This window comes from Hippocampus comes, unplaced genomic scaffold (genome assembly GCF_001891065.2).
Source record: "Hippocampus comes isolate QL1 unplaced genomic scaffold, H_comes_QL1_v1.1 scaffold29, whole genome shotgun sequence".
Lineage (NCBI taxonomy): Eukaryota > Metazoa > Chordata > Actinopteri > Syngnathiformes > Syngnathidae > Hippocampus > Hippocampus comes.
This window is the reverse complement of record NW_017805820.1, coordinates 3,022,577-3,034,961: the sequence shown is the minus strand read 5'-3', so window position 1 is coordinate 3,034,961 and position 12,385 is coordinate 3,022,577. Positions and strand designations below refer to the sequence as shown.

At 42.6% G+C, this 12,385-nt stretch overlaps 1 protein-coding gene across 1 annotated transcript in view; it reads left to right on the top strand.

The window, feature by feature from the left end:
* The window catches only part of ankrd13b (ankyrin repeat domain 13B), a 27,765-nt gene that overhangs the window by 12,010 nt on the left and 3,370 nt on the right, over nt 1-12,385 (top strand). The window contains exons 2-12 of the mRNA XM_019885860.1: nt 151-286; nt 920-1,044; nt 2,507-2,552; nt 2,852-2,995; nt 3,602-3,842; nt 6,634-6,700; nt 7,469-7,550; nt 8,081-8,145; nt 8,465-8,601; nt 11,398-11,555; nt 11,747-11,935. Of these exons, the coding sequence (XP_019741419.1) occupies nt 151-286; nt 920-1,044; nt 2,507-2,552; nt 2,852-2,995; nt 3,602-3,842; nt 6,634-6,700; nt 7,469-7,550; nt 8,081-8,145; nt 8,465-8,601; nt 11,398-11,555; nt 11,747-11,935 (1,390 nt within the window). The remainder of the gene's footprint in view (nt 1-150; nt 287-919; nt 1,045-2,506; nt 2,553-2,851; nt 2,996-3,601; nt 3,843-6,633; nt 6,701-7,468; nt 7,551-8,080; nt 8,146-8,464; nt 8,602-11,397; nt 11,556-11,746; nt 11,936-12,385) is intronic.

The window sequence follows — 12,385 nt, the reverse complement described above, 5'->3', positions numbered from 1 at the left end:
TATGTTATCTAAATCCCCCCCCCCCCCCCCCCCCCGCTGCAGAGAGGCACACTATTATGCATTTATTCCAGATATATTCTGCGATCTGATGTCACATTACTTTAATTTCTCTCTGTATCTGTTTCCCTCTCTTTTTTTTTCTTCCCTCAGACTGATTTAGAGTCTGTGGATCCCCGGGGTCGAACTCCTCTCCACCTGGCTGTCACACTGGGCCATCTGGACTGTGCCAGAGTTCTGCTGCAGCATGGAGCTGATGTCAGCAAAGAGAACCGCAACGGCTGGACTGGTGAGTGGCTATTGTGTTTCTTTTTCATTAAAGTACATTTGACATAACATCTATGATATGCATATGGCTGTTTGCCGTAGCGACCGGTTTATTAAAACCAAGTAAGGAGGATCGTCTCTGTTGATTGTCTCGGGCAGGGATGTTTTACGTCTGTTCTGCTCCCGTCTTTGAACAAGACTTGGTTGTTATTTTTCAGGTTGTAAAGTGGTTTGGATTTAAAACACTGCTCAACGACTTGATGCAAATGTATGTCACCGCTGACTCTCATTTTACTCAATCAGCTATCGTTAGCGTACATTATGCAAATTTGACGTATCACCTTGTGATGAACTGACATGTGGTTCTCAAGGGAGACACTTTGAGTCCAATGTTGAAAAAAACCTCCAGCTCTAGTCGCTAAGAAACACGATTGTCTTGTTGTAGCTTTCTTTCGGTATCAAGCAAGCTGTAAGATTAGTAATGAAGTGGCTACCTGATGAATGGGTTCAAAAATGCGCCTATTCGTCATGCCAAATTTTTCTTCGACCCACTTCAGATTCTGCCTGCCGCCTTAAATTGCTCCCGCACATCAATTTTAGATGAGGCCCAAGTGATTGTCTCTTATTTGTCACTACTTCTCTCGCTATCTCTCAGTTCTTCAGGAGGCAGTCAGTACTAGAGATCCAGAGCTGGTGCGCCTTGTGCTGCGTTACCGTGACTACCAGAGGACCGCCAAGAGACTGGCGGGTATCCCCGTACTGCTGGAACGACTGCGCCAAGTGAGTTTTCACACAAACACATGCAAAAAAACAAAAAAAACAAAACAAAACAACTCAACAATTGCACATCAAAAGAGGCTTTGAAGCAGTGATGCTATCATTTGAATAAGAGATGAGTTTTTTTTATTTTTTTATTTTACATCCTTATTTTCAGATGGAATATTCCTCGCTTTCTTTAAAACCCACGAATAAATTATTAGTCTCGAGGGACAAACTGCAAAATGCGTTGCTGCTTGTTTATCAGACATGCGTTCCTATTTTGACTTGATTTTCATGCATTTTCATGTTTTGCGGTCTTTGCCCTCCTTGTTATTGACACCATCAATGCAGTACATAAATTGCCTGCTAATGTTATTGCTATTGAATTTGTATTTGTTTTAACTAGGTATCTTTTTAGTTCAAAAAAGCAAAAGGGAGAACATTTTCTTTGTTTTATATGCACAGTGACCACAAGAAACACTCTAAAAGTTCAAAATTAAGCATAAAAACATAAGTTTGAGAGGTACAGGGAAGAAGGTTAACCTACAAAAAAACCCTGCAACTAACCCACCTAACATAAACAGTGAGCCACGGTTATATCAGACAGAAATTATGATGATATTGAGTGGTAGAAGTTGAGAAATTTGCCACATATCAAAACCATTTTCGAACTGGGTACCGTATTGTTAGAGGTATAGTTATATATGTATATAGATGTATGTAGTTGAGATAAAATTTAAGGTTTCTACCAAGTTCTGTAGGGTTTCAACACTTCCAAAGCTTTAGGAAAAAAAAACCAAACAAACAATCGCAAACAAAGAAAAATTCTCAAATTTTGGGGTTGCTTGGATTTACTCTAGCGGTGCTTTAGCATGCCCAAGTTTCACGCAATGTAACTTATCAAGTTTGTGTGATATTACTTTTTCATTTGTTAGTTGTAATTTTTTTAAATTTTGTTGTTTTAAAATGTTCTCCCCGGCTGCGTGGGTTTTCTCCGGGTATTCTGGTTTCCTCCCACATTCCAAAAACATGCATGGCAGGCTGATTGAACACTCTAAACTGGCTGGCTTTATATCTTTCAGTCATGTCATCACATTACTTGTTTCTATACTTGTGGGAACCTACCACCATATACATTCGCGTGGTGCACGCGAACCCCTGACACGCACACAACGCGCAGTCAAGCACACCCTTGCAAATGTCACAAACATCAGGCAGCGTTCCTCCTCCGCTGCGCTCACCCACATCCTTTCTCCTCCATCATGTGCTATTATATACCCACGCGCACATAATACACAAGCAGTGCTCCGTGCCAGTCACAACACCTTTTGGCAGGCATCACCCTCTTTATTCACACTCTATCTTTTCCTGCCCATTGGGTTAATGGCCATCTGTAAATAAAGCCGTTACCTCACCAGCTCTCTTTTCAATGGCTTTCTGCTGCTTTGTTTTCACTAATGGTTGCATTGTGTTGTCTGTGCAGGCCCAGGACTTCTATGTGGAGATGAAATGGGAGTTTACCAGCTGGGGTTGGTACTATGTGTTTCATTTTTTTGGAGCACCGACTATCTATCTATCTATAAATGAAATGTATTATTATTATTATGATTATTATTATTATCTAGCTAGCTAGCTATCTTATCTAGCTAGCTATCTAGCTAGTTATCTATCTATCTATCTATCTATCTATCTATCTATCTATCTGTCTATGTATCCATCTATCTATCGTCCATCTGCATTATCTGTACCGTCAATTTATACTGTCTATCTCAGATCTCTATCTAATCGATCTAATCTGTCTATCTAATCTATTTATATTTGTCCTCAGTGCCCCTGGTGTCTCGTATCTGCCCCAGCGACACCTACAGGGTTTGGAAGAGTGGTCAGTGTCTCCGCGTCGACACCACTCTGACCGGATTTGAGCAGATGACGTGGCAAAGAGGAAATCGGAGCTTCATTTTCAGGGGACAAGGTCGAAATGTTCAGTTATATTTGCACATGCACGAACCTAGAATCATAAAAAAATCACTCCCAATGTCAGAATGACATTGCACTTGAGTCGGTATGGCAATTTATAAACTAAGCTGATATTTCCACACATAAATTAGCATAAGGTTTCTCAAGCACATTTTGATAATTCTCAATCACGGGATGCAAATGCGAAATGAAACAAATCCCAAAGTTACGCAAGTGTGACTGTGTCTGTATTTTTCGTTGGTGATTGGTGATGCTGTCTCTTTCCCCAGCACCCTTCTTTGGAATTACATCACAAATCCTTGTGCTCATTTTTCTCCCCTGGTGCCATAGTTCTCATTTTATGTTTATATTTGTTCCTCTTACATCTTGAATAATTTTTCATTGGACTTTTCCATGGACTCATCTTCGACTCTGCAAAATATTCTCCCACTGTGTTTGTCTCCTTTTCCTCTGCCCATGTGCGCCTATATTAACATTTTCCCTGTTCAAATCAATCACGGAAACACAATTTGTACGTTTGGAGATATTTTGTCATCTTTTTGGATTCTTAAGATGCCCTAACTTTCCTCTGCACCCCTAACTTTCTCATCTCACATCCCAGACTCCAACGCAGAGGTGATCGAGGTCGACCACGATAGGCAGCTGGTGTTCCGTGAGACCTTGTGCGTCTCATCTCTGGCGGCGCTTTCACCTGGCCGAGGGAAAGGCGGCGCCTGCAGCAGTACAGCTGCTGGTTTGGGCCTATTGGGGGGAGTGCAGCCCAGTGACGAGCAGGTGGCGGCGCGACTGTCTGCCGCTGTGGTGACCACTCAGCTGGACACGCGCAACATTGCCTTTGAGAGGTCAGATATAATGGATGCCACATGTCTCAGATACTCTCCAGTAGACTAGAGACACTCACATTTAGACTTGGCCCACTTGATACATAGTCTGGATTGTGGGCAAACATTCAGCATACACATCAGACAAAAAGACCTCACAGATTCGAACTCAAAGCATTCTTTCTCTGATGGGCATTGGCTAAGGAGTTATCAGTAGGATACCGTATTTTATATAAGGTGCACCTAAAAGCATTACATTTTCTCAAAAGCCGACAATGCGCCTTATAACCCGATGCGCCTGATATATGGATCAATATTCAGATTTCTTGGACGAATGCTGTGTAAAGTGCTTTGCTACAACTGCAGTGGTTGTGAAATCTCTATATAAATAACACTGTATTGTATTGTATTACCTGTGGCGTAGCCCCATCTAGTGGATGCGTAATGCAACTGCAGCCACTATCGTAGCTTCTATTCTATGCGCCTTATAATATGGTGCGCCCCATATATGAAAGCAGTTTTAAATAGGCCATTCATTGAAGGTGCGCCTTATACTTCGAAGCACCTTATAGTGCAGAAAATACGATATATATTAATTTAATAACACATACAGGCACACAAATCCCCCCCCCCCCCCGCATTTCCCCCTACATTCCTCGCGATCGACGTGGGACCAATCCGCGGGCCACCAGTCGATCTTGACTGGTCGGGCACCCCTGCTTTATATGTTGGACACAACAAACTCACCGCTATTGCTTATGTTATACATCCTGACATCCCCGCAACAGCACTGTGGGTGTCAGTGTGCGGTCTGTTGCCGAAGCAGTCGCTTAAAGCACCCACTGTCTCATACAGAGGGTGAAAGCGGTCATGCATGATTGATGTCCATTTTTTTTTTAACATCCTCCTCTCACCCGCCTCTTCTATGTCGCCCAGTGGGCAGTTTGATACTGACCGAGCTTGATGAGTCTCCGTGCTTCCACCTGCAAAGAAAATCTGAGGTTAAATCAAGAAACAGCTTCAAACCTACCTGAATATTGCATTCGGTAATAATAAAGAAGATTGGGATTGAGCGTCTTTGCCATTGCACTCACCTCCTGTGTATATTCTCAGATCAAATTGGATGTTGTATTGGTGCTCGAATTAGTGCTAATGATGCTATAATACTGACGGGTTTAACTTTTCACACTGGAAACTGAAACATGCACAGGATATGAAGATATGAACTCAGCATGCTCTGCCTCAAACCTTCAAATAAGGAAGGAAAGAAAGAAAGCGTGTGAGGCCATTTCTAATGAAAAAGACGAGTTAATAAATTAAACCTATCTTCCTTATCCCCTCTGGACACTGAAGTAATTTATTACAGCGCACTTGACTTTCCCTGTCTTTAAGCGTAATGCTTCATGGCACTGATTTCTTTACACAACTGTGACCACTTGCACACGGGCAGAATAAAAAGTTTCAAGAGAGAGCGAGAAGACTGATAGCGACGTGGAGGTAAGTTTGTGAGGTGAAAGTAAGCTTTTCGTCAGGTGTGTAGCTCAAAGTGTCAACCTTGCATTTTGCTTGTCATTGTGCTCCCTTTCTATATGCAAATTAATTATTTAGAATGCATGTGAGCAAGCCAAACTGTGAAGCCCCCGCACACGGGTTGCATATCTTTAGTCTAGTCGACCATGAACAGAAAGCATAGCAACAGTCTACTTTTTCAAGACTTGATTATATTTTGAATCCCTACCGACTCACAATTTGCGATTGACAAATAAACTTATTTGTGCCTACTGTCAGAAAAACTCACCTATTTGCAACTTTTGTGCTCTTTCTATTTCGCTTCAAGTTGACAAAAGATGCTGCCAAAGCACTTTTTACCGGGAAAGTACTAATTGGTATCAAGGAAGTTTGTTGGAGTGATACCGTAATATCTCGACTGACAGAACAACATCTTGTATGTCAGGAAAGAGCTAGCTTTAGCCTGGGTTGTTAGTGGAAGTTATATTACGTCTTTATGGAACGTACATGTGCACTTCCAGTGCATTATTTATTTATTTTTTTTTAGAAATCAAATAATTTGTAAGCCATTCAGTGCTTCTGTTTTAATTTCTGAGCACTGCTGGGACAAATTGGACCTCCACACTATGATGTATTGCCACACACAAATTTGTAATGCAGTTTACATTGTTGCATTATTGAACTTTTTCTATTTGTTGGTGAGCAAATCACGACTGTCCAATAAAATCATGCACTCTATCTCCATAATAATTTTGATGTTCATTTCTGTCGATTCCTTTCTGTCTGCGATCGACTGGCTCTTACCCGAGATCAGCCGAGACAAGCTCCGGCACACCCACGACTCTAATGATGATAATCGGTATAGAAAATGGATTTCTTTTTGTTTTACATTACACTCTAGGCAAGCCATGGAGTAAAACCCAAATAAATTAAGACAAATGTTCCATGCCCATATTTAAATGAGATCCTCTAGTCACAGCGCACCAAATATTTGATGTTCTTTTAGTATTTATCGGGATTAGGACCTTGTAAATTGAGCAGCACTATACTGTATTAAAATGAGCACCAATTTAGGGACACGAAAAAGAAAAACAACCCCTTTCCCTTTATTTTAGTGCCACTTTCTTTCGTAAAAAGATGAGACGTTCTTCAATACCTGAAGTTATTTCCCAACTGTAATACCTCAACAAATCTCATTGCATTGAGCAGTGTATTTGTGTACCAAATAAGGAAAAAAAACATTGACAGTACCGGTACATATTTTCCAGAGCTAGTATACTGATGTCAAGTTTGTTGATTGCAGGAACAAGACAGGCATTCTGGGCTGGAGGAGCGAGAAGACCGAGACTGTGAACGGATATGAAGCCAAGGTAGGGAGAGCCTCTGACAGCCCGTCGAGTCTCTCACCCTGTCCAGGCAAAACACACAGTTGATGTTTCCTGCGATGACTCGTCAACAAGTGTGCTTTCCAGAACAATTCCAATTTGACACTACTATTGCTTTCTTTTTGCTTGTGATGCTTGATTTTATCACCAGAATGCTCGTCGGCCTCATTGTCCCCATCTTAACCCTTTCATGCACCCTGTGACCTGATCACATGATAAGCCGTCCACTGTAGTGACCGCTTTCCCTGAAAGGATTCATGGCCTCCAACAAAATGGAAAGAAAAAGATGTTTCTATTGTGGTTTAGACGAACAATATAGATACCCTAGACTGCATCTGTTTGCTCAAGCGTCATGAGGGATCAAACGGAGACATGCGTCACATATTGAGGACCGTCAATCACCAGTGCTTTAAAAAAGCTATTCGGACAGGGCTCAGCAGTAATTGCTATTTTCTACGTCACTGATGAAAAGTTCGGAGCAAAGATGGATCCACTCAGTTGAGCTACTTTGCTCGCGGCTGTTGTTTGACATATTTGACATTCTGGTCGTGGAGCATAGCCTGACGATGTAACTTGATGAACATTATAGTGTGATGGGCTGAATTGTTATCGTGTATTGCTGCGGGGTTAATGTTTTGTACATCTTTATTGTAGCAATAAAAACGAGTTCTTATTCAGCATGGCGCCAAGCAGCCGTTTGCTACTTTATTGTTTGCTTATCACCATCATTTTCATCTTTTCTTCCATTTTTAGGTGTATGCTGCGTCAAATGTGGAGCTTATCACCAGGACCAGAACGGACCACCTATCAGACCAGAACAAGAACAAGATTAAAGGTTTCTAATAATTTATCAGCTGATATAGGATGTTGCCACAATGGTTATTCTCATAGTTTGGTCATTTTCATTTTAGTTCGTTTTTTTTAGCTTTTAGAGCAGGTTTGTGAGTTTTATGTTTTGGAAATACTTAGTTTCATTTTTATTTATTTATTTATGTATTTATTTTTAATATGCTGAACAAATGCAAGATTGACAAAAAGGTCAATTAGTATTGCATAATAAAGCAAAGTAACTTACAATTTCAGAAGATTGAAGCATGCAAAGTACATTTAAAAACAAACTGCAAGACCCCCACTTGCAGATGATGTGAAGTTGACCGGGGCGATCACAAATCACCGCTATGATCTGGGCACCTGGAGATCGCCTTTCAACTCAGTCATTCTTGTCTGTGTTTGTTTTTAGCTGCTCTAGGGTTTTGTCTACTTTCTGTCACCAAATTGTCAGGTGTGCCGGAGATGTGTTGAAAAAAAATACATCTTCGGTCTACCAGCACTCATTAATTGTCTTGGCTGTTTGTGTGTGAGCAGGTGGGAAGACTCCCCTGCAGAACTTCCTCGGGATTGCAGAGCAACACATGGGCACAAACAACGGGGTGAGTCGCGGCATCTTGAGTTCGTTCACATTGCTTGTAAAGAGCATGTTTTTATTGCTGGCAAGGCATGCCTAAAAAAAAATAACATTCGCTGTAGGATTGAATAGGATTGAATCTAATTATAAAATTATGCTTGAATTTACTGCAGGCTCTATCCTTCACAATTTGCAGTATCTGCAGTTCTTTTATCCGTGATTTAGTCGAATTGAACAATTGTAAAAAGCGGAACAGCTGATTTGAGGTTTTGAAGCAATCTCCTTTCTGATTATATTCCTTTGTATGGTTCTTTTACTGTACTGTATTTGTGTTGGCTCTTTAGGCCCTAGTGACCCAGATGTCCGCTCCAGCAGCGACCAACCCCGCTGCGCTGAGCGCTGAGGAATACTTCAACCCCAGCTCTTCTCCCACGCTGAGGGACATCGGCCACCCGTGCCAACTCACCACCAAGACCCAGAGGTGAGCCAGCTGACAGAGAAGCAGCCATGCATACATTGATGTGGCCCTGCAAACCCGGCCACCAAGTTGCTGTCAAACTGACAAAACTACAAATCCATTTCTGGTGGTACTTTATGACATTGATGCCTTGATTTGATTTATGAGGGTCCATCGGCCATATTGGTTTCTTCTGAGCTATCATGGACATGCACCCCCAAATAAGACCACTGGTGACATTCATTCATTATTATCCAGCCATCCGTCTTCGCCCTCATTAGAGTTGCAGGTGATCCGAAGTGAATCCCATCTGACTTTGGACTGGTCGCCAGCCAATCGCAGGGCACTTGAAGAGTAGACAACATTCAATGCCATCTCCACCTTCAGAACCAGTGTTGGACCATTTTCACTTGAGAATCATTGATGTGATATGTTGATAAATCCGAATTTGACACGGAGCAGAAAGTCGAATTTGAGGAAATGTCTCTTCAAAATTCCTTTGGCTCACTCATAAGGCGAAATTGAGACACAGCTCCATCACAGCAGATGGAACTCGTGCTTGTTGTAGGGAACAGATGCCTTTTTTTTCATTCCATTCTTCTTTGAATTGCTGAATTGGACTTTCCTCTTTTCTTCTTGCAGCGAGCTTGGAACATATCATTTTCATGCAATCGAGGCTCCTGCAACGTGTGAAGTGTCGGTGAAAGTTAAAAAAACTGCACTCGCAGCAGTGAACTCAGTGACCCAGTAACAAACTGTTTGTGTATTGTTGGAGACATGTCCCGGCATACACGTGCTGACCCAACCAAAACACAAGTGAAGGAAAGCGATGGAATGTGGGAGGAAACCGGAGTACTCGGAGAAGACCCACGCAGGCACGGGGAGAACATGCAAACTCTACACCGGAAGGCCAGAGCCGGAATCGAACCATGCACCTCTGCGCCGTGAGGCCGAGGTGCTAACCAGTCGAGCGCCGCGCCACCGCATTAATAATACAGCTGTACAGTATCTGAATCACGCCTAATTGCTTCAAGCTGAGTCGTCGTTTGAACTTTCAAATGACATTTTCAAAATCACTGAGATGGTGCTGGAGTGTGTAATAAATAATTGCTACTGCCATACGCCCAGCACGGTGATTGGGCGGTTAGCAAGTCTGAGCCCCACTGCATTGTGCATGTGAGGTTGGGCGGCACACCAGGAGGTACATTGAAATATGTTTTCCTTCACTTCTGTTTTTGGTTGGGTCAGCGCGTGTATACCGCGACTCGTCTCCTTTTATGGAAAAGTCTTGCTTAAAAATGGATTTTGAAGTATGCCCAAGACCAAATCAATTTCTCCTCCTCAGTCAGCTATTGTGGAATTAAAATGATGAAAGTTAGCCTATTCATGTATGGAGATTAGGTGTTGAACCAATGAACCGATCAATGGGTCAACTTTTCCATTGCAAAATGACAGTAATAGCTTGTGCTTGACTAATTGCCACTCGTGTGTTTTGGACACAGAGACACACTTGGAGAATGAGTGAGTGAGTGAGTGAGTGAGTGAGTGAGTGAGTGAGTGAGTGAGTGAGTGAGTGAGTGAGTACTTGCGCAGCAATTTATGTCTTTATCATTTTGATAGTGGCATGCACAGCACGTCAAGAATAGCATCAATGACATCACTGATTCACGTGGACTCAACAAGCATTAAAGTAGCATCGACGACAACAAATCTGAAGTCGTTCGACCCGTAGTGCAGATCAAAACAGCCGCGTTTCGCTCATCGAATTTGGCTAGTCATATTTTTTTGCACTCGCCGACCGATCAGAGGAAGTAAAAATGCGGATGTCGTTGGAGGCCAGTGAGCTGGCCGTGTCAGGTGAGTTTGAAGTCAAATTGATTGAAAAAAAACAAAACAGTTCCATCGATGATATAGTGTCACGATTGCGTGGTGGTGGAGGACCCCAAAAAGCAGGCAGGAAGGAGGAGCAGGGTGAACCAGACAAATTGTTTGAATAAACTACTGAGGAAACTAAATTCAAAACAAAGTCATGAAAACAAAATGAATCCAAAGTAACAAATAAAAACCATGGCTGAAGCAAAAAAACTAACAGTAACAGAAACAGCAAAAGAAACCATGACAGAAACAATGACACGACACCGAGTGATTGTGTCGGAAGTCCTTTTAAACAACTAATGACGCAATGACCAACAGGTGTGCAGCTGCAGGCGGAGCCCTACAGTGCCACCTGTTGGTCACAAACAGAATCATGACAAATAGTTGACGTTACGTCGGCAAGCGCTGCTGATTTTGAAGGCCCTGTCCCCATTCACTTGACATTGACACTGAGCCTGAAATCACAACTTACTGGAAAAATTATTCATGATTAAATATTAGAATTTAGTTTGTAAATCTATAGCAGGCCGTCCACTGCTAAACTGATAGCTGTGATAAAAGCACACCGTGTTTTTAAAAGGGAGCTCATAACAAGCAGTATCCAGGCACTGCGTGTTTGTCACCGCAATGGCCTCTTTTGTCATGTTTTGCATTCAGCTCACTATTCATCGCTGCGTAATTCAAGGCGACAGTACATGATGATGAGGAAATCTGTAAGGCTGCTCTCAATGCCACACTCATTCATGGATCCATTTTCAACTTGGGCATCGATCGGCCAAACGCGACTCAGAGACTCGTTGACTGTCATTGTTATCAGATTCTCTGATCAATATCTATTGAAAGTAATAATCAGGATTCGGGATGTAAAAGACACAAATGAGGTCCTTAAGTGTTGACCGAGCTGAAAGATAAGTCATGTTAATTCATCAAGTCTCTTTTCTCCAGATTCAAAGCCAAGCTGTGGCTGTGCGAGTCCCATCCTCTTTCGTTGGCAGATCAAGTGGCGCCTATCATCGACCTCATGGCCATTTCCAACGCCCTGTTTGCCAAGCTGCGTGACTTCATCATGCTGCGCTTGCCGCCCGGCTTTCCCGTCAAGATCGGTGAGTGCCGAGCAAGCCGGGCGGGAAAAAAACAGAAGGTTGTGGGAATAAAAATGAAAAGGTGAAATATTTGACACGGATGGAAGGAAGCGGTCGTAGAAAAGTGAAGAGGGAGCAAAGGAACAAGAAATGCTTGTTTGAAAAAGGATGAAAATGCATCAAATGTCATTTCTTTGCCCCCCCCCCGACAGAGATCCCTCTCTATCACATCCTGAACGCCAGGATTACCTTCAGCAACTTGAACGGCTGCGAGGAGGGGGCAAGCGCGCGCCCTGACAACGAAGCCGCGATGGAAGGGAGCGGACAAAGGTATAACCTGAGGACGGACACCCCCTCGCCTGGCAGTGACTCCTCGAGTGTGTCGAGCTCCAGCTCCACCAGTGAGAACATTTACACGCTCCCTCACTCCCTCACTCACTGGAAGAATGGTGAGACAAGCGTTTAAGACTTTTCTTCCGAAAAAAAAAAAGAACATTTGAATGAGGCGTGATGGAATCACCAGGTGGATTCAGAAAACAAAATGTTCAAGTTCATTCTGGCTGGGTGAGCTGTAATTGTTCTTCGGAAATTCTGAAATGTTCGACTTTGGCTGTGAGAGGGTCACTAGAATGCTTTGTAGACACGATGAGCATCGCATTTAACGTCAGTTTTGATTGCCCGGATGTCATTTCTAAAGTATTCTGTCTGAAAATGTGTCACTTAGCCCAGGGGTCCCCAACCTTTTTTGCCCCACGGACCGGTTTAAGTCAGACAATATTTTCAGGGACCGGCATTTAAGGTGTGGCGGATTAATACAACAAAATAATATGGTATGAGCTGCATGAAAACTG